This window comes from Aulostomus chinensis, chromosome 20, assembly GCF_037954235.1.
Source record: "Aulostomus chinensis isolate RoL2024-O1b breed Wild chromosome 20, RoL_Achi_v1.0, whole genome shotgun sequence".
In the NCBI taxonomy this organism is placed as follows: Eukaryota; Metazoa; Chordata; class Actinopteri; order Syngnathiformes; family Aulostomidae; genus Aulostomus; species Aulostomus chinensis.
Genome location: NC_141339.1, coordinates 20,492,492 through 20,514,973, shown reverse-complemented (window position 1 = coordinate 20,514,973; position 22,482 = coordinate 20,492,492). Strand labels below are relative to the sequence as shown.

General features: G+C 43.6%; 1 protein-coding gene across 3 annotated transcripts in view; it reads left to right on the top strand.

The window, feature by feature from the left end:
* The window catches only part of plcb4b (phospholipase C, beta 4b), a 75,946-nt gene that overhangs the window by 41,219 nt on the left and 12,245 nt on the right, over positions 1-22,482 (top strand). For all 3 annotated transcript variants that reach the window (XM_086188820.1, XM_086188821.1, XM_086188819.1), the window contains exons 5-27: positions 5,180-5,260; positions 6,525-6,584; positions 8,730-8,873; positions 11,976-12,055; positions 12,162-12,215; positions 12,853-12,934; positions 13,046-13,146; positions 13,634-13,691; positions 14,816-14,924; positions 15,545-15,755; positions 15,869-15,962; positions 16,132-16,211; positions 16,334-16,418; positions 16,516-16,606; positions 16,725-16,820; positions 17,095-17,243; positions 18,025-18,120; positions 18,304-18,448; positions 19,064-19,148; positions 19,672-19,796; positions 20,663-20,714; positions 21,270-21,372; positions 22,106-22,270. In XM_086188820.1, coding sequence (XP_086044946.1) covers positions 5,180-5,260; positions 6,525-6,584; positions 8,730-8,873; positions 11,976-12,055; positions 12,162-12,215; positions 12,853-12,934; positions 13,046-13,146; positions 13,634-13,691; positions 14,816-14,924; positions 15,545-15,755; positions 15,869-15,962; positions 16,132-16,211; positions 16,334-16,418; positions 16,516-16,606; positions 16,725-16,820; positions 17,095-17,243; positions 18,025-18,120; positions 18,304-18,448; positions 19,064-19,148; positions 19,672-19,796; positions 20,663-20,714; positions 21,270-21,372; positions 22,106-22,270 — 2,346 coding nt within the window. The remainder of the gene's footprint in view (positions 1-5,179; positions 5,261-6,524; positions 6,585-8,729; positions 8,874-11,975; positions 12,056-12,161; positions 12,216-12,852; positions 12,935-13,045; positions 13,147-13,633; positions 13,692-14,815; positions 14,925-15,544; positions 15,756-15,868; positions 15,963-16,131; positions 16,212-16,333; positions 16,419-16,515; positions 16,607-16,724; positions 16,821-17,094; positions 17,244-18,024; positions 18,121-18,303; positions 18,449-19,063; positions 19,149-19,671; positions 19,797-20,662; positions 20,715-21,269; positions 21,373-22,105; positions 22,271-22,482) is intronic.

Here is a 22,482-nt window from a genome sequence, read left to right as displayed (position 1 = left end):
GTGTTTTAATTGAAACTTGGGATTCTAATCGAATTTGATGGCGAACCCTTGATCTGCCCCACGTCATTACCACGATAGAAAATATAGATTTTTACACAAACGACCACCAGGACTCGAGGATAAAATGAAAAGGTTTTTGTGGTCCCAGGCACACAACCACAGTACAGGATTTCTAGTATTCATCTGTGTTACGTTTGTTCATGTTTGGAATAGTTTTTCACTCTGAGTACTTACTAGCAACGGTACACTGAAGTAATGAAGTAACACAATGCAGTAACAGAATCTTTTTTTGGGGCTGGGGGGTGTTCTTTTCAATATTTCAACTGTGTAGTAACCGCCCGCTTCACGAGTGCATTCCTCACATTCTACTATCATAATTATGAGTGAATAAGTGACTGTTTCTGGGAAAACAGAGAGCCTGGAGGGGATATCATGTCGACTAAAATGCCGCATGCTCATACCACCCGCAGACGTGCACATGCTCTTTATCTCCCGACCCCCAGCTCACAAAAATACACACACACACTCACACACACTTGCACACAGACAAACACAAATATACAGCAGGGAATTATTTTCTCCACAAAACCTTCTGTACTGATTGGACCCCCGTTGAGTGACAGATGGTAGCGACAGGTAACGTGTGTGTGTGTGTGTGTGTGTATGTGTGTGTGTTTTCAGTACAATATGACTGTTTTCAGGGAGCTTTAAAGGGGAGTATAGTCATTACATTGAGTGCCTCAACATGGCATGTAATTATCACTCTCCTCCACAATATCTGACATGGGAGTATTTGTATGAGTGATTTTATGTCCTGGACATCCGATCAATAATCTTTCTCTTCACCATCTCTTGTACCACTGGGTTCTTTCTGACTGTGTCTTTGTTCAACCCAACAGAGGAGGGTTTAAACTCGCGGTTGATTTCAGGTAATTTGTCGTCTGTGAGCGAAGCATTTCAGATGGGTTTCCTGTCTCTGACAAATCAAGAGTCAGGAGGTCACATAGGTCAGTCATCAGTCATGCTGGTAGCCAGAGGGCTTCCTCTGTGGTGGCGTATCAGTCTTTGTCTGACTGATCAGAAATCAATCGGCTAAGATCGGACTGATGTTTGAACGTTGCGTGCACTGCACAGCCTCATATTGACAGAGAAAAACAAGCGAGAGAAATGGAGATGTCTTCTTTCTCCAGGCTTGTCTCCCAGACACAGCTCAGCTCCATTTTTTTCATCACTTTTAAAAAAAAAAATCCAGTTCTTCACATCTGAGCTCAATCCTAATTTAAGATTTTCTTTCTCTCTCACTTCATTGATCTTTATCTGTCTCAACTAATCAGTTACTGAGAACAGCATGAATCCAAAAGTAATCTTAAATGGTTTATAAATGAGTCTGTGGACTATCAGAAACAAATTCCAGTGTTATTCTCAAACTGGACAGGATCATTTGTCAGACTTCTTCCTCATTTCCCCTGAAGGGGCGCTGGTAGGAGATAAAGGTCAGAAGATGACTTATTTATGAGAAGAAAACTCTGTTGTTAGCAGCTATAAGAAATCCTTTGGGAACAATTAGGTGACACCGCAAACAAAGCTCATACTCAGATATTTATGTCGCTTTCTCTCCTGTTAATTGTATTTACTTATTGTTTTGTTTTTCCTAGTCTGAGATAACAGGCCTCCCCCTTAACCCTCCTTACATTGCTTATAATTTCATTTATGATGCATATTTATGATGATTGTTGTTCTTCGAGGCAGCACTGTGGTGCAGTGGTCAGCGCTGTTGCCTCACAGCAAGAAGGTTCCGGGTTCGAGTCCCGGCTCCAGTACAGGATCTTCCTGTGTGAGTCTCCATGTTCTCCCTGTGCCTGTGTGGGTTCTCTCTGGTACTCCAGCTTCCTCCCACAGTCCAAAGACATCAAGAGGGGACGAGGCTGATTGATACTCTAAATTGACCGTAGGCGTGGCTGAGAGTGTGAATGGTTGTCTGTCTCTATGTGTTGGCCCTGAGATGGACTGGTGACCTGTCCAGGGTGAACCCCGCCTCTTCCCTGAAGGCTGCTGGGATAGGCTCCTCCACCCTCGCCACCCTTAACAGGATAAGCAGTAGAAAATGGATGGATGGATGGATTGTTCTTCGAGCCGAAGAATGTCAATTACACAGCTAAGCCAGCCTTACATTGCTGTTTTACATACCCTCAGAGTCCACCAAATACATGCAGACTGAGTTATTTATTAGTTTTCTGGCTCTTGGAAAGTGAGAGAAGCAGTAGAATTCCTCCCAAATTTACCGTGTATGTATCTAAACAAGGTACTTTTAGGCTGCTTTAAAGTTCAGTCCTTCCTTTTCACGTATAAGTCTGTCCGATATATCATGAAGGTACTAAAATGCATTAAATAGATTCTTAAAAAAAAAAAAAGAAGAAGTAGAAGATGTACAATAGCATTACAGCAGGAGTGGGACGTAAACATGAGCGTGATTATAAACTTAAAATAAAGAAACTATAAACTGAGAATCATTAACTTGCTGCCAGCTTAGTGTTTTCCATCCCTGACTTAACGGCTCCTGTTGATCCTGCTTGTTAAACGCTTCAGGGCCTGTGTTCCAATGCGTGCACAGCTTGTGAGCTTTTACCCCCCTTGGACGATCCTTCATGTGGTCGAAAACAAAGGTGTGTTCGTCGTGTCGCTGTGAGTGTGTGTAGCTCCCTTTAAAGGTGGTAAACAAATAATGAATTCAGGTGTGTGGTTTTTAAGTGCACTTATACTTGAGAGCACAGCCAGACATGTTTAGGAGGGTCAGGAGGTTGGTTTCCTCCTAATAGTGGAAGTCAGGGGGATTTAATTATTTTTTTGTCTTAATGACTTGGACAGCTGTCTTTGTGAGGACGCTCACTGACATGTTTGTCTCTTCACAATCACAACTAAATACCTCATCTGGTTTTGGCAGGATACGACAGTTATGACTCTTGTTATACTCTATTAGACACAATACTATACATCCCCATATCTGGCCGGCGTGGCTCAGAGGTAGAGTGGCCGTCTCGCAACCGAAGGGTTGCTGGTTCGATCCTCACTTCCCCCGGTGACCATGTCCAAGCATCCTTGACTAAGACACTGAGCCCCTAATTGCTCCTGATGGCCCTGTGATGGACTGGCGACCCGTCCAGGGTGAACCCCGCCTCTCAGCAGGAATAGGATCCACCATTACCATATTCACACAAGCGCGCGCGCACACACACACACACACACACACACACTGATATTCATGAGATTCATGGTGCCAACCAGCTCATTAGGAGCAACTGGGTGCCTTGGTCAAGGACGCGTGGATGCGACCACTCTACCTCCAGAGCTGTGGCCCCTAACAGAATAACGGACGACCGTAGATGGAACAGACCTCCGCCAAGGACGTGTATCGGGGCGTTTCTCTTCTATTTTAGGTTAAAATTGAGGCTAATGCTCCTGAGTTTGAGCTCACCGTGAAGGACCAGACATTGTTTCACGCTCAGGAGATTTTTTAAGTCATACATGTAGGAGATTTGGTTTAGATGATGAATTAATACATTTGTTAAACAAAAAAATGGTGACAGTGTGTTAAATTTGTTCATAGATTGCAAAGATTCGTTACTGAAGCAAATAACCAACTTAAATCATTGCCTCAAATGTCTCAGCTGGCTTTATTTGGGGGCATGGTGTTATTATTCCCTTTCACATTAGCTGACCTGTTGACCTTTCAAAGGCTTTGAACAGATCGACATGTCTGATGCTTTGCCAATTGGGATGTGTTGAATTCCTCGACCTGCGTCGGATTAAAGCGTCTTTTGCAGACAGGCTGTGTGGCATCCAAGGTCCTGCACTTCCTGTGGTCTCTGTAGCGAAATAATGCTGATTTTCCACTGTGTGCATGAGCTTAAAAATTGGGTTTTGTTCCTTTTTTTTAGCAGAGTGCTATGATAACTTTCCAATATCACATGCCACAATATCCTATGAGCCTTCAAACCAAATCTTAACCCATAAACTGCCTGCTGAAGGTGCCTCAGAGGGTGAGGACTGATCAAAATGGCCTCTCAATGGTACGGCTTAGAACTGCTGGTCCACACAAAGACAGCTGTAACACACACTTGAGCTGTGCTGCTTCCACTTAAGAAAGAATGTATACAGGTTCAGTTGGTTCTGGAGTAAACAGGTCTGTCACTCTCCACAGAGAGACACTCGGACCTTCAGGTAATTGTTCCTTTTAGCACGGAAGGACAGAGTGAAACCTTTTAACTTCAGAGGAACAAGCTGTCTGTCGGCGTAACGCGAGCCTGCTGTATGTTCCTAACAGTCAGGCCTCATCGGGACCATCTCCTTCATCCTCGGTTTTACTACGTGTGACTGAAGCTTGCGTCAGCCCCTCTTCAGTTAAAAAACAAAACAGTCAGGCTTTTAACGGCATTATCACTCCTTGCTAAATAAAGATGGGATTATTGTGTTGTTCTTAATTTTGATTTTTGGTGACACACTAAGAACACAGCCAAATAACAAGCCAGCTTAGTCTCTATTTGCAGCTGTGTATCTCCTGGCAGCAAAATCCTGAAATAATAAATTATGTGTGGGTGTGTGTGAGTGTGTCACACTGTTCCTTGTTGCTAATATTAGAGTTAAAGTGACCTCGCAGCCACCCTCTCATCTATTTTTTTCTCTCATGCATTTTTGTTATTCTCACATGTGGGTTTAAAAACAAACACTTTGACACTGACTTTCATCAGCGCCATCACAGACATATTTGTGTATGCTAAGCTAGCTAATGTCTGGAGACGCTCTGTCCTGTTGAACTGAATGCACACCTTGGGGTGGGTCCTACCAGACCCGCACATCCAGCCAGGATCGTCTCGTATGACCAGCAGTGTTCCAACACCATGATTTTTAAACTTAACAGCTCATGGCAGTCCCATTCATCTCACTTAGTGTTTGCCAGAGCCATGGTGTCCGTGTACTGAATTTATTTGCACATTCTTTACGTGTGTGTCCGGTACGTCTTATAAAATGAATTACATCTGTTTGTCTGGTTGCATCCACCCCGTGTGTGTGTGTGTTCAAGTTGTTTTCCATGTAATGTCTCATGATATAAAATAAGAGCCTGTGATTTACGAACCGTCCTCTCTGAGACACAAGCTCTTTTTCTTTTTCCATCCCTCTGCAGGACCCTTACATCTTTGAGCCCAACTGTCAGATGAGGGTGGACGAGTACGGCTTTTTCATCACTTGGAAGACTGAAGGAAAGGTACATCCTTAATCTTTCACTTTTTATTGTCCCTCTAGCAAAAACCCCAAACATGGTCTGATAGCTAAGTAGTCAAGATATTGCGTTTTCAGACAGTTGTTTTGCTAACACAAAACTTTGTTTGGCTTTGGGAACCTTAAGGAAATCGTTACAATAGAATTATTGTTTTCACGCTGACATACTGCTCAAACAAAGTACTTTTACCCTCTGACTTTTAATCTGGAGTCTGGACAAAAATCCAGTTTTATTTTTTGTGGACACATTCTGGAAATTGTCGTCATCTGGTTTGTGAAGAAAACTTATTTGCAGCAGTGGCGATGCTGATAACCAGCTACAGCTGTTTCAGTCGATGTTTACGCAGGATATTAAAAAGTCAAATGTCCAATCTGAATTATGAAACTGTGATTTTAAAAGGTCTTATCAGTTTGATTTAGTCATTGTTCTTATGGTTAATCAGTCTTACTTTTACGTGTACTTTGTGGAAAAATTGTATTGATCATACTGAAACCAAACAAACATGGGACGAATGACGGTTATTGTTATAAATTTAGCGAACGAATCAGAGTTTATCTGAGATAATGTGATGCCATTGGCTGTGCCGACAAATAGCAAATGAAAAATGGTCCCTTATAGAAGTTACAGTGAATTATTTTAATTCTTGCGTTCATCCAAAGTGCAAGTGCAACTCAGGAGCCTGCCAGTGTGGATGTGAAATAGGTTTTGAATTCTTTTAATAATGGTATGAAAAGTCCCTCGATGGAACTCAGGAATACAGATTTAATTACTTATTCATTCTAAACACCTTACAGTTACTGTTAGCCGTTTGAATCAATATGAGCCACCAATGGTCATATTCCAAAACATGTTGAAGGTTAATGCCTCTCCAATGCTGCACCATCATCCTGGCCGTCTGTGCCGAACAAATAAACCTGCGGAGAAAAGACAGTAAGTCAATATCCGTGCATCCATTGTTGATAGCTACTTATCCTGTGCAGTGGTGCAGGCAGGGCTCTGGCGCTCACCACACGGAGCCGGTGGGTGTTAACAGTTTATCTGACTGTGAAATGCAAAGGAAAAAGTGTTGCTGCTGTTGGAACCTTGATGGCAATGAGACGCGGGTCACATTTGGTTCGTAATAAACCTCAAGTTAATAAGTGTTGAAGTTCAGATCGTGGCGTTGAATCATCTGTCCGTCTCCCTCTACACCTGCGTTCTAGCAGCTCTCCATCTTCCTCTTTCACCTCCCTGTGTATCTCTGCTACAGGAAGGCCAGGTTCTCGAGTGTTCCCTCATCAACAGCATTCGTGTTGGCGCCGTCCCAAAGGTGAGACCTCAGAAAAGACAATTTCCTGCCTTCTGCCTCCGCAACATTCACACTCTGCCCCCCCCCAGTCCCCTACTCCCACCGTGACGGTCGTGATCAAATCTGGGGAGGTGTCATGCACCTTATTCATGCTTTATTACAGCTGTGACATCCATCGACCAGCTGAATTCTCACTCTTGAGCTTCTCTTTTTTTTGAATGTCAGGTTCACCATGAAATATTTAACTCATCCATATTTATTCAGCCCTGACTGGGTTTAGCCAGCGGTTGTATCTGAAACGACTTTTCTGCAGCCCTGTCTTGCGCTTTACTACTGCATTAAGGAGTTCACACTTTGAGATGAAAAGCTCACAGGTGTGAGAGTTATCGGTCGGAATAACTTATTCTGAAACAGAAAGCTGATCTCCAAGCACCTACTTGCTGCATCATTCTTGATTTTCAGTGCTGCCAACAAGTCACTCAACTATTCAGCTCATTTTCTGTCAAATTCAAAACCTTTTTATGCCTCTGTGCTGGAAACTGCCGAGGGCAGAGGCAGTCCGTTACTGGTTGTCCATCAACTTGAGGAGTTTCTTCCAATTTGATGCAAACATCCTCTGGGACTCAAGGATCAAGTGAAAGGATATTGATGGCCAGAGGTCGAGAGCTCTGTCACCTCACATGTACGCGACATCTGTCCCGTTCTAATTAACGCAATACCTCAGGAGATACTTCCTCAAATTTTCCAATAAATGCCAAAAGTCGTGGTCACTGTCTCCCCCCTACGTATGTGATATCCGTCGCAGCTGACGCAATATCTCAGGACACCTTGAAGGGATTTCTTCCAATTTGGTGAAGACATCCACTAGGATTCTGGGATGAACTACAAAGATTGTAGTGGTCAGAGGTCAAGGTTACTTTGTCCAAACAGCAACGCGATATCTCGTTAACCTCTTGCGGGAATTTCTTCAAAATTAACGCAAACGTCCACTGATCCTAAAGGATGAGCTGAACCGCATCTAGTCGCAATGCGGTACCTCAGCACTCTATAAATTAAACATTGATTCAGGCAATTCAGCCTCTACAATGACACATTATATCCTTGTATTGGGCGTCATGTGGACAATTTGAATTATGAAAGCTGTTCCGGGAATTCCTGTGTGGGGTGCATGAGTCTAATTAGGATGCAGACCTGTCACGTCATTAAAAGTCAAAAGCCTGATGGGAAACACTGATGTGTAACTGTGTACATAGCCATTACCAGGTTGTGTTGTTGACAGCAAGCAGCAGCCTGTTTGTTTGATCCTCTGTGCTGACGTGTGTGTGTGTGTGTGTGTGTACAAGTGTAAGGGCACGTACACAGATAGAGCGGCCTGATAGCTGCTCCTCCTGTTTGTTGAAACCCTCTATGTTGTTCTGTAACTTGGAAAAACTGACGGGAGGGCTTCTCCTCAGAGGCTAACGTGGTTACACAAGCCCCGAGAGCCGTTTCACCTAATGCAATGAGCCAGGAGAGATGAATGGCACCGGATGAGGTTTTAAAACAGCAGAGCCTGTTGCTCCTCGCCGTTAATCCAATCATGTGATAAGAATACATCTTTACTGTGACGATACCAGCAGAGTGAAATTTGATTGGAAAAAAGAGGAGGAGGAGTCAAGCTGACAGTGGGAGAATGTTAACATGGGTGTTCTATGCTACCAGTTTAAGAGGAGTTTGTAGTCACTGCATATCGAACTGAAGTGAGGTGAGCTAAAAACAATAGCGATGTCTCAGGCTTGTATTTCACTGCGTTGACAGTAGCTGTGGCAGGAGGAATATCCGTCTGTCCATCCCTACGTCCCAGTCTTGTGATATTTTGGTGGTTAAAGGTGTAATTTGTATCTGAACAAGCTAGGAGTTGTGAAAGCTTCAAGTTACCAGCAAATATCCATGATTAAAAGTGGACAAACAACCAAGATAAAGGCTGAACAGATCACTATTTGCTCTTGATGGTCGATGGTCGATGGTTGTGTTTGTCAGTTGCTATTTACTGCAACAATACCAGAGTAGGAAACTAAGACTTTAGCGTTCTGGATGTCCGGGTCTCTGAAATGATTGAACACCTGTGCAGAGATTGTCCTCTTATCTGTATATCACTTTACCTGCTAAACTGTCTTTCGCTCTCAGGACCCCAAGATCCTGTCATCATTCGAGGCCATTGGAAAGACAGAGGCAGACCTGGAGGGCTGCATCATCTGCATCTGCAGTGGCACGGACCTGGTCAACCTCAACTTCATGTTCATGGTGGCAGAGAACCCAGACACAGCCAGGGTAACGCACGCACCGAACGGAGAGCTTTGGCTCTGAATCTCTGACTAAGGATGAAAGATGGCAAAATGATTTGCTGTAGGAACTGGCAGACCCTGGGATTAAACTTGATACTTTTTCATGTCCGTGTAAAACGTCAAAGGGGTTGCAGCTCGGTTCAAATAGAACTGCGGCGGCTTCATGCTGCAACCTCCACAGCCCCAAGAGGACAACTGTGCCTGCATTCATTTAGATATATACGTCCATATGTCTGAAAGTACAGCCAGTGTAAACTCTGCTCTGTTCATTTAACATTTCCACAGCTCATAAAGGCTTTAGCCGCCCAGACACAGCAATATTTTATCCAGACACTGAGCAAATTGCCAGGTGAATGGTTCATTTGCCAGAACAAGGCAGATTCAGTCATGGTTCATTGCTGCTATTTTCTGTCCCTTTTGTCTTCCTCTTCTTTCTCTCCTTTTTCTCCCCCTCTAAGATCCCCTCCCCTCCTCCCTCTTTAAATTCTATTCTTTTGAGACAAAAGGTGTACTTCATTCACTCGTGAAGTCACAACATTAGAGTTTTGTTTTTCCCGGTGTCCTGAGGATGACAACATCGGTCCGTCTCTCAGCCACTTTGGTCTGGACCGAGACATCTAGACAGATCAAGATAGGCTTGAGAGCTGAGGTTTATTCTCCTATAAAATCCAAAGTAGGTCAGTGTACATGGACATGACCCAAAATAACTACAGTACACATATTCATCATAATCACTAACATTACTCAGCAGTGCAACGGTTTGGCTCCGTTTTTAAAATCTTTGGAGTAGGAGTTGGTGTAGCGCTGAGCAATGAACTGGTCGGCGTCCAGTGTTTCACCTCCTTTGGTGTCATGAACACCTTGACGGTTGTTGAGGTCACATGTTTATCGCTGACCCGCCTGACCATTATGTCCCATTAAGGTTTGACTCCTGAGACGCTAAAGACTCACGTTTGACCTGAACTATGAGATCAAAACATTAACGCCCATGCAGCTTGTTGATGGAGAGCTGAGAGTGACCAGTAGTGGGCAACACCATGACTTGATTGCGTCTCATTTGGCAGAAATTGAAAAAGAGAAAGGATGCTTTTATTAAATGAAACTATGGACTCGTATAAAAAACAAAACAAAACTGCTGGCTGTATTGTTACTTCCTGTAAAATTGTGTCCTGGCATGCTCTGGAGGCGGTGTTTGGAACATATTCATGATTTTTACGGCCATAATTACCTCTGAAGCACTCCAAACGCACACAAGCATGCACACAAAATAAAAACCTTCCACCTCTGTTCATTTATTGTCGCATCTGCCAAAATCTATTTGAAATTAAACATTTTTAAGTGCTGGTTGCAGCCTAATTTGATATGTGTGATGAATTTAAGTGAATTAACTAAACAACATATAAAGTATGTTATGATTTTTCATTTCACTCGACAGCCCTCAGGGGTCATGCTGGTTGAAGCCTCTCTGCCTCAATACGCGCGTATTTTGAGTGTTATTCATTTACTATGTGCAATGAATTTTGAACAAACTCTCTAGAATTTAGATAAATGACAGTAATGTTATCGCTGGTTCGTTTGGCCACATAGTGGAAGTCTGATATGCTGACAGGTCTAGTACTTTATATTCATGGGAATTGTTGATTGTAAAAAATGTAAAATGTCTCCAACCTTTTCTTCAGAACCTTCTTCAAATCATTTATATGAGTGAATTTAAGATAAGAGACAGCTTCGAGGCAAAGAAGAACATTTAATGGAAAGAAGAAAACAGGGATTTTTCATCTATCTAATCAGCAAGAATTGAAAGACTCAAAGCCAAACAAAAGAAAAGTATTCTGACAACTTAATGAGAGGGAAGTTTTCTGAGTCCGGGAGTTGTCGGCCACATAGTCCAATCAATCCAGAAAAAAATAACCCACAAATAGTTTTGGATACAGCTAAAGGAAAGATGGAACTTCATAATTGTTGTTTTTCCACTTTTCAAGCTGAAGAAAGCAAACAACACCCCGCCGGGGTCACCACACACTTCAGAGCTCAAAAGCATTCATCCAGCATATTTAAAGATGTCAGTTGAAACAAAAATGTCCCTCAAAATTCGCGACCACCAACAATTTCCAACCGAGCAGAAATGTGTGTTTGTGCAAGTCCTGATCTGTTGTTTGACCCCCCACTGTTTTCCATGAGCAGGTGTTTTGGTGGTGACGGCTTTTATAAAGGATGTTTGCAACGCCACGGGGCTGCCAGTGGTATTCATGCAGCTGCCTACAGCGGGGAGAGATGATGGTTGAAGCACAAACACACATGTAGAACCACACACACACAAATACACACACACACACACACACACACACACACACATCCCCTACAGGTCGAAAAAACACGTTTATATTTGCCATTTCTGTCCCCCTCCCGTTCTCTCTCTCTCACACACACACACACACACACACACACACACACACACACACCCCATGACACCATCACCACCTCCCATCATGCTGGTGGCCCTAAGTAGCAGACCTGAGGACATGACAGAGTTATTTACATCACCTTCACACACAGCATTATTACACACACACACACACACACACACACACACACACACACCTACCACATGTCCAAACATACAACCCCTGCTGCAACCGATATCCTGCTTAATGTTTTAATCACAGTGTCCAAGAGGGAGAGTTGGAGACATTTGCTTCTGTGGATTTATGAAGTTACAAGGATTTCTCTGCCTCCTAGTTTGCGTCGCTGCTCGCAGCAACTCGCTGTGTTTGTTATAGTGTACATGCGGGTGTGTTCCTCAACTTTTTGTCAAGGCATTCACCCGTGTTTGTGTGTGTATTTGTGTGTGTTCTTGTGTGTGTGTGAGAGAGAATTAGGAGGCAATTAATTTGTTTATTTCCCCAAAGGCACCCACTTCTAAACACAATGCACACTCGAGTTCCTCCCAGCTGTTGTGCGTGTGTGTGTGTGTGTTTATTTATTTATTTTTTGCGTGCACAGGCTTTTGCTGGTCAGCATCTGAAAGGGTGGACACGCCTCTTCTTGAACACTCATGTTTGTTGCTGTTGTGCGTGTCTGTTTGCAGAAATGGATCGAGGGTTTGAGGTCAGTGATTCATAACTTTAAAGCCAACAACGTCTGTCCGATGACCTGCCTCAAGAAACAGTGAGTGTGTTTTGCATCGCTCTCTCCCCACAGTGTCAAATCTTGTTTACTGTTATCTGCAGGCCGATCTCTAATGTGTGTATTTGTGTTTCCTTCTCTTGTTTAGTTGGATGAGAATGTGCTTCCTGACCAACGTTAATGGGAAGATTCCTGTAAGAGGGTAAGCGTAAACTGACGGAGTATGTTATCAAGCTACGGTGGCCCGGTAGTTCCAAGCGCAGCGACAAATAGGCGAACAGGACAACTTTAAAGAAAATGCAACGGCAGATCAAAAAAAAACCAACAGGAAATAGCAAAATGAAACAACAAATCACATCAATAAATAACTTAAAAAACACCATGACAGTAGGGAAACACAGCACCCAACAGGAAACAATCAGCGAATAGGAGGCACAACAGCAAAAAACCAAACCATAGCGACAGATGGAACACACAACAAATCCAACAACACGACAGCATTTAGCAAACACCACAAACGCTGAAACACGACTTTGCCTGCCTGAAACAACTAGAAGTGTTGCTGACTACTGAACGCCCGTCTCGATAAGAGCGCATCATGGTTGTCATCGTCATGGCGAACACTGTTTCTGTTTGATAGTGTTGATTTCTGATGTTTTCAATTTGGAAGTTACTATTGTGTGTGTGTGTGTGTGTGTGTGTTTGTTTTTTTCATTTGTTGTTGTGTTTTCCTATCATTGTCATCCTGGTTTGAACTTCTGGGCCTCCGTAGCATCATTCTTCCATTGCATTCTTTCTCTCAACTGTTTTCCCTCCGTCTGTCTCTCTTTCCTTTGCAGCATTACACGAACATTTGCATCAGGGAAGACAGAGAAGGGAATCTTTCAGGCTCTGAAGGATCTGGGCCTTCCTAGTGGAAAGGTCAGATCATGCTGTTCACTCCAGTGCTCCAGTGTGTCTAGACAATTCACCTCTGTTGCGTGGTTTTATATTTAGAGCTCTGATTTAATGTTTGTGCGGTTTCTTCCACAGAACGATGAAATCGAGCCGTCAGACTTCACGTTTGACATTTTCTACGCGCTGACACAGAAGATCTGCCCTCGCACAGATATTGAGGAACTTTTCAAGAAGATGTGAGTCTCTTTTTTTTTTTTTCCTGCTTGCACTTCATTTGTGATATTCAAATATATATCCAGAATAATAGTAGTATTTTAAGTCTTGCTCATTAAAAAAAACGTATAAGTACCCTTCTTTTTACTGTACCTGTGTTATCGTGCGCCTAAATAGAGCAATATTTAAGTACGCCCCTCTCCCTGCATCTTGTTGGAAGAACCAGGACAAACATTCCTGTGCTTGCTGCACTAACTCTGTCTGAACAGCCTAACCTGCTTCTACAGTTCAACATTAATTATGTTCTAGCTAACGGTAGCATTTAGGGTGGGGGTGGGTATTGCGGCACGATGATTACGATGTTAAACGTTTAAGTACGATCCCCTTCAGGACAGCTGTTCTGCTCTCTAATTTTAACTGACTGCCTGTGTGAATGATTGTGAGGGTGTCTATTTTAAGACGCATAACAATTTGTTTGTTTGTTTTTTTTTCTAATTAATTCCTTTGCAGCAATGGGAGCAAAACTGATTATGTAACTGTAGACCAGTTAGTCAGCTTTCTGAATGAAGTAAGCTCTTTATCATTCATTAACTTCTCTGTGTATTTGGCTTGGCCGTCTCTGCAACTCCCCCATGCATTACCCCCATCCACCCTCCCTCCGCATCCTCCCCCCATCCCACTCTGGGTAGAAGTTGCCCTCCGGCCCAGACTGCGCATAAACTGACCCTCATTAAAACTCCATTAAGGAGACGTACAAATTTTTAACTTCCAGTCAACCTACAAGGGCAACTTCATCTGAGTCCCCTAGTCTGCATGACCGCCCCTCATCCCATTTCCCCATGCTCTCCCCACCATGGCTCACCTTCCCGTGTCTGATTGGTGTTGCCATGGCTACGGGAGGGTAGAAGTTTCCATCCTGTTGCTTCTTGCTTTGGCTCATCTTGTTTCCTGCTGTCTGTGTCTGTGTTGTGTGGCCAGGCTCTCCTGTGTGGCCAAATACCTGCTTTGTCCCTCCACTGTGTAGTCATGTGTTTGCTGCCTTACACCCAATGTGCTGCCCGGTGATGGAGTTGAAGCTTTGGTTGAGGTTTCCCACCCGCTTCACCCAGTAGCATCAGGATGCTTTGACATTGTTGTAGAAGAAGCTACTTTGTATCATCTCAACAAGAACGGCTTCCTTGCTTTTAAGCAAGTATCAAACCACCAACTGTTCAATAATTAGAATAATAATTAAAAGTGATTAAGTAAAAATGATCGTAGCACAGATTTCTTCATCATTCTTAGAGATCATAGTAGTCGTTTTTTTTAAGGGAATACACACATTGAGAACAACAAATAGCGTAGCCACAGTAAAAAGGTGTTGGCTGAAGCTGCAGCTTGTAAATAAATTCCACCCTTTATACATTATATCCTCAGAAAATATTAAAGCCGTCAAAAAATGGGTTTATTAACATTAATTTTCATACCAGATTATTATGTTTGTTTATGTCTTGTATTTAATGCATTTGCTCCTCTCCCTCCAAAATGAACCTCATAGAAACTCTGTCCAGTGTTGCACCGTGTTGGCCTGCGTGCTGTGTGTCAGTGCTACAATAGATGTTTCCTGGATTTGTATCGGTCAGCTGTTCATCCTGGTGTGTGTTTAAACAATCGTGTGGATGATGCAGCGTGCGTTTGTGTGTCGCCTACCAGAACCAGCGTGACCCGAGGCTAAATGAGATCCTGTTCCCGTTCTACGACCCTAAGAGAGCCATGCAGATCATCGAGAAATACGAGAGAGACGACGAGCTGAAAAAGAGAGGTAACAGAGGCGTGGAGGAAAACAGGAGTTGATTTAGGCTCTGCTGCCATCTGCCTGTACAACCCTGCAGCTACAGCGCGTCGCCCCTGATGATGGACATATTTCTCTGCTCAGATACAGTTAAAATATCTCAGCCGCTGATTGATATTTTACATTAAATTAATAAATAAACAAAGACCAGGGAGTGATTCCTGTAAACCACTTATCCAAGCTAAGTAGATAGAAAAAAATGCCAAGCAGTACCAGTTATACTAGTAGATAGAAAGTAAAGTAGTGGTAATCTAAGTTAATAAATCCATTCATATTAGCCTCATCAGTTCATGAAGCTCTACATGGCATCACATATTCTAGAAGTCTACAGAGCAACACTTATTGAAGAGAAGGCCTGAAATGTAAACCATCCAATTTAGGAGAACTGAGAAACATATGGATTAATTCAAGTGCGAGTGTCATTTTAAATTATAAAGGCAGATTTTCCATCTGTGTGCTAATGCACTCGGGCTGTGACCTCTTATATTCTGTGAGGTTTTGTACGTAAATAATCCAGCAGGCTCCTCTGTTATCAGAGTTTGCGTTTTCCTATGTTTAATCTTTCTAACTTCCATCTGCTTGTTTTCTAGGCCACATGTCCAGCGATGGGTTCTGCAGGTACCTGATGTCAGACGAGAACGCTCCCGTGTTCTTGGACCGGCTGGAGCTCTACCAGGATATGGATCAGCCTCTGGCCCACTATTTCATCAGCTCCTCCCACAACACGTACCTGACGGGCCGACAGTTTGGAGGAAAGTCGTCTGTGGAGATGTACCGACAGGTCCTGCTGTCTGGATGCAGGTGCTCAGGCATACATGCAAACACACACACACACACACACACACACAACGAAGAGATTTCATACAAGTGATGTGTCACGCTGCCTACACGTTGTGTGCTTCTCCAACTCTCAGGTGTGTGGAGCTGGACTGCTGGGATGGAAAAGGAGAGGACCAGGAGCCCATCATCACTCACGGCAAGGCCATGTGCACCGACATCCTGTTCAAGGTGAGCACCCACTGCAGTAAACTGCTGTCCGCACACTGTTGCCTCAACATTATTTCATGATGTCTGCCTGCCCTCTGGTGTTGACAGTGCATTATTGCGTCTATCATGACTGCTTCGTCCTCTTGCCGTCTCTTCATCCCCCGTTCATCTTTTTTTCCCCCTCCAATAGGATGTCGTCCAAGCCATCAAGGAGACCGCATTCGTCACGTCAGACTATCCTGTTATTTTGTCCTTTGAAAACCATTGCAGGTACTGTTTGAAATCAGTAATTCGTAAGAGTGACGTGACAAATATTGTGTTGTCTAAGTCGTTTACTGTATAGTTCCACTGTGGGTGAAGTCAGTGCACTTTGTGTGTTTGTGTGTTGCCAGTAAACCACAACAGTACAAGATGGCTAAGTACTGTGAGGAGATCTTTGGCGACCTCCTCCTCAAACAGCCTCTGGAGAACTTTCTGGTGAATACTCCCTTCCTGATCAACAGCTCCTCTCTTTATTAGATTTGGATAATAGCTGCGCATAATTAACTGTTCAAACGGGGTTTTTTTTAAACAGATTGAATCCGGACGCCCTTTACCCTCTCCAAACGACCTCAAACGTAAAATCCTCATCAAGAACAAACGTTTGAAACCAGAAGTGGAACAGAGTATGTACCCCACAAGTGAAATATATTTATCATGTTTAGTGAGTGGAAGATTTCTCATGTTCCATGTGTGTGTGTGTGTGTGTGTGTGTGTGTGTGTGTGTGTGTTTATATCAAACAGAGCAGCTTGAGGCCTTTAAAAAACACATGGAGGCCGGAGAGACCAACACCCCCGCCATTATTATGGGAGAGGAGAATGAAGATGACACAGAGAATGGTCAGTCCATATTGTGAATGACTGACATTAAACCAGTACCAGTATCAAGCTTGACGTTTGTTACGCGCAGCAAAATGTTCACAGTTGTCTGGATCAACTGTACACTGGAAAATAAGACATTGAGAGTGTCGTAAGTTGTGAAAAATAATGACTAAATGCATTTATTAATGAAAATATTGTGAAAGTTTAGAGATATTGTGTGTTAGATGTTTGATTTTCTGAGTGTGTGTGTGTGTGTGTGTGTGTGTGCGCACGTGTGTGCGCACGCGTGCAGGAGAAAAGGAGCCTGAAGACAAGGATGTGAATTCAGAAGCCCCCAGCAGTCTGTCAGAGGCGACCAGTGAGAAAGATGCTAACAGTGTGTCTCAGGGTAACACCGTTAGCTCCAGGAAAGAGGAGGAACGCAGCAACAGTATCAAGAAGGTAAAGTGACATGACTTTTGCATTAAGAGTATAGGTTGTGTGTGGAAGCTCATGTAATCTTATGTAATGCTAACTTGTTATGCGTATGCTAACTAAGCTTAATGAAGTCAACAACATTGCAAAAGGTAAGAAAAAGGACTTCCAGGAGTTTCTGACATGAATTGTAAGTACAATATATGGTAACACTTTAAATCTCAGTCAAACAACCTCAAAGGTTGGACAGTAAAAGCTGTGGCATGGGAATCAGTCTCAACTGTAATGAAGCGCAGAAATGGGCTCGCGGGGCTCTTTCATACCTCCCTCATACACATGTGACACCAGGGTCAGGGCCAAACAGTCAGAATTAATCACACAAGCATTAAACACTGATAGAGTCAGTACAACTCCAGAACTAATCAATACCACAGCCTTTAATTATTCCAATCCCTCTGTCTAGTTTATCTCTGAGCAGTTTAATTCATGGAACGTAATGTGATGTAATAATTTATGCGACTGAAGCAATACGCTGCAGTTGTTGTTGGAGTGATTTTGCAATGATTTTCTCCCTCGCAAATTTTACGTCTAATAGATGAACACAATTCGCTTTTAACGCAGGACAGAATGAACAGCGGATGGAAAATGTTGTGTTCAAACCAAGCAGGCAGACTACAGGGGTGGAAGTCTCAAAACTACAAATGAAAAGACGGCTACAGGCTTCATGTGTTCTGAAAAATCTGTTGTTGGCATCCTTAGTCATTGTGCAGAGCTGTGTGTGTGTGTGCGTGTGTGTGTGTATTTTCAGGTGCCTGAGGATGAAGTGACAGAGATTTCTGAAGCCACGGAAGCAACAGATGCCACAGATATCTCAGAGGCATCTGACCAAGACAATAACAAGAAGGCAAGCATACACCTGCTCCCCTTGATTCGTCTCTCTCTCTCACACACACACACACACACACACACACACACACACACATGCACAGTCAGTCACAGTAAAATAAACAACCTAATATGATGTCTGGGTTAGACGAATCCAGCTCATACCTCCAAGTGTTATGTGTGTGTGTGTGGTCCTGAGCAGGGTGGGGAGGTGGCTGAAGACTTGGAGGAGGCTCTGATAGCACAGTACACCTACGTGGGAGCCACCACTAACATCCACCCGTACCTCTCCGCCATGGTCAACTACGCCCAGCCGGTCAAGTTCCAGGGTTTTGATGTGGCAGAAGGTGAGCGTTGACCTCCCAGAAGTGTCCTCAACATTTTAACAGGAGTCATCGTTTATTTTTAGATATGAAATTAATTTGGCATAAGAAATATTTAAAGTGTGTACCCCCCCCCCCAAAAAATGTCATTTGCCTTTCAAGTGCTTACCATTGTGAGACTCCTTGGTGACTACAGGGGCTCATGGCAACCAGTTACCAACACCCAGATCTCAGACACGTTGTTCAATATCATCCAAGTCTTCTGTACTCAAGAATACATTCAACGATCTACTGACCTTTGGATTTGAACTCAACTAGAACACTTATAGTTTGACATGTAGCTGAACTTGTTTAGACTCTTTCACGGTCACACCTTAACCTTTTCTGAAGAAAAAGAAATCATAATAATCGTAAGACATCTTATCTTGAGCTGCTGCAAGATGAATTACATTCTTTTGGGGGAAGCAATGCTATGATACTTGGTAGTAAACACACACACTCTCACTCACACACACACACACACACACACACACACACACCAGTACTCTCTCCTCGAGTAGTAATGTGTTTTATGTGCAGATTAATCTTATATGATATATTTTAATTCAGCTTTTCATTCCTTCGTCACTTCTTTTCCAGAGAGGAACATCCACCACAACATGTCATCTTTCAATGAGTCTGTTGGCCTGGGCTACCTGAAGACCAACGCTATCGAGTTCGTCAAGTATCCTTTGATCACATGAGCTACACCCAAACTGAAATTTCAAACACTTTGCAGTACAGATGTGTCTCCTCTCAGTAAGAAAGATATTCTCATTGTAATGGTCGGTCTGCATAACTCAAATTGAGAGCATCACTTTCAGTCCGAAGGAGACTCACGAGAAGGGAAACACCTCTCCTTGTGTGACGGGCGCAGTTATTCTTGAGTTACTAACTAATCAGATCGAGGTCACCTAAATGAGAGCTGGACAACGGGTCAGAGCTGATGTTTTTTCGCCATGTGTGTTTCCGCTCTGCCGTCGGAACAGAACTGTTGTCCTCTGGAGGCTAGCGTGGCCCGTGTCACTTGGCTTGACACACACATACATTTCGCCCCCCCCCCCCCCACCCTCTCTCCAGTGGGACTGCATGACCCAAGCTGTTCACACTAAAAATAGTCCTGCAGTCTATCTGACACACAAACACTCAAATCCTGGAACACACATGCTCTCCCTCTTTTGTTTGAATTTTCCTGAGCATCGGCGCAGCTACAACAAGCGTCAGATGAGCCGTATTTACCCCAAAGGGGGCCGGGTGGACTCCAGTAATTATATGCCTCAGATCTTCTGGAACGCCGGCTGCCAGATGGTCTCGCTCAACTTCCAGACCCCAGGTACCACAGCACGTAACTAGGACCTCTGACCTCACATACACCCATACAGATACGCCTCGTTCAGTAGAGAAATACACACTCCGTTACCAATTTATTAGGTACAGCTGGTTAACATAGCATATAATAAAACTGCTCTGCCACAAATCCTTCACCTATCAGAATGTTGATCACTTTTATCATGATAGAGAGGTGCTGTTGCACTTTGATTTGTGTTATGTCAATGTCCTGCATGTTTTTATAAATTTAAAATAACCAAAAGCTGCAGGAAACAGAAATAAGAGATATTTGTATTGAATTAAGATACAGTTGGATCTTCATAAGGTTAAAGGTTAGTTCAGCAAAACAAACAAAGAAACAAAAAAAACAGGAATGAACTCAAGACCTGAATAACTGGTCGTGGCGTTTGTTTGGGTCCCCAAAAGTAGCTTCAGTCACATGCATATATAACATTTTCAAAAACCTTCACTGCCTCAAACACTCTGGATCTGGAGAGTGAAGCTTGTTGGAAAACAGCTGTTGCCCCATGACCAGAGGCGAAGGGGAGCGACCATATGGCCTGATGGGAGCCGGGCATGTGCAAGGCTGGAGGGGGGTTTCCACAATCAAGAGATGGATCTTCTTGCTCCTGTGATGGGAGGATGGTCAGAGGGAGGAAGAGAGAGAGAGATGTCAAGGGAAAAATGTTCAAAGTCTCTCTCTTGCTCTCTCTCTCTCTCTCTCTCTCTCTGTCTTTCTCGTACAGTTTAGAAAAGTAGAAACAAATATAACTGAATAGTGTCTTTATGTGTGTTGTAGATATGATATTTGAGGATAATGCAACAACCCAAAAATCTCCCTCCCTCCCTCCCTCTCTCCCTCTCTCTCAGATCTGGCCATGCAGTTGAACCAGGGAAAGTTTGAATACAACGGCTCCTGCGGGTGAGAACACCTCCTCGCTCCTGTCCTTAACTCACTCCCATCCCTTCCGTTCCTCCCTTCTGTGACCCTCTCACAAGCTCATCAATTAAACCTTGTCACATCTCATTAGCGGTTGCCAACGGCGACTGCAGTTACTATCTGCTCAGAGAGCCTGTAAGTGCTTTGGAAAAGCAAGCTCCTCTTCAGTGGGCTGCAAGGCTCTCTGCAGTCATCTGTCTCTTCCACTCGCCGTTGCCGACTCAGTCCCTCAGCTCTAATACCTCCCCTGAGGACAGAGACTTTGCTGCTAATGCCTGAAATTTCATATGTGGGAAGATCAGGGCTTTTGGCAGATACCTATTATTACTAATGTCAATTAGCCCACCCCCTTGACTCACAAGCTCACGCTACACACGCACCGAGTATCCCCTTGTGCTGGATCTCCTTAACCCTAATAGATATGGAATTTTTTATAACATCGGTGTTCCCTTATTTGATCTAAATGGGATTCTGTGTGTGTGTGTGTGTTTTCCTCATATACATCTGTGTGTTTGTGTCTGTGTGTGTGTGTGTCAGGTACCTGCAGAAGCCTGACTTCATGAGACGATCAGACCGGATGTTTGACCCCTTTTCAGAGACGCCTGTGGACGGCGTCATCGCTGCAACCTGCAGTGTACAGGTGAGACACGAGAGAGCTAATCAGAAAGAAAAAAAAAACAGCAACTTTGCAGCATAAAAACAATACAACGTATCCCACAAACCAGGAGTATACTGTAGGAACAGTCAAGCTCTTGATCAACCACGCCAGATAATAAGTCACGTCCCCAATCCAATCACGACCGGCATGATGGTTCCTTTGTTTGTTCTTTTATCCTTCAGTAGATTGTTTACATAATTATATGTCACTAATTGTTTTCTGTTCATTTCTTTTTGTTTTGTTCCGTTTTTTTAGTCACCAAATCAGCATTTAATTGCTCTCTAGAGCAGAATCCTCATGTAGGCCTCTTCAGGTCTCTTATCTCTACTTTGCACTTTTACGCTGATTTATTTTTCTAGTGAAAGCGCCATCTGTGCTCTTAATCGGGCTATAAAAAAAAAGATAAGCGACATGTCACTTAATTCAGGCTTGATTATCTCAGGCATCTTTTCATTTGCTGTCGACAAAACTTGAGTGTTGTGAAATGATATAAAAAAACTTAATGATGAGAGTTTATTACTGTTGAACAGACTTTTCCCCCTCAACCTCGGGTTTGTCGTCAGCCCTTCCTGCACCAAGGCTGAAGCAAATCAATTGTTGCGTTACGTTGTAGACAAACAGTCGAACCAACAGATGTGGACTTAACCTACATCAGGGATGGAATTATTTCTTTTGATTCCTGTAAAATCCCTCAATTGTGTCTGTCTCTCTCCAGGTCTTCTCTGGACAGTTCCTGTCAGACAAGAAAATCGGCACATACGTGGAGGTGGACATGTACGGACTCCCCACAGACACCATCAGGAAGGAGTTTCGCACACGCATGGTGATGAACAACGGACTGAACCCAGCTTACAACGAGGAGCCCTTTGTCTTCAGAAAGGTAGCAACAGGCACGAGAGAGGGGTTGGGGGGGGGGGAGTGTGCAGAAAGCGAATACAGGCCTGTGCAACAAATGTGCTGGCTGTGCTCGCGATCTGATTTGATTTTGCGGTCAGCAGCTTCTCACAATAGGACGAGGCTCCGCTATCAACAAACTACATGAGGGAATCAAAGTTTGTCACCTCTGCTGGGAACTTCTGTCTTTTTCTCAGC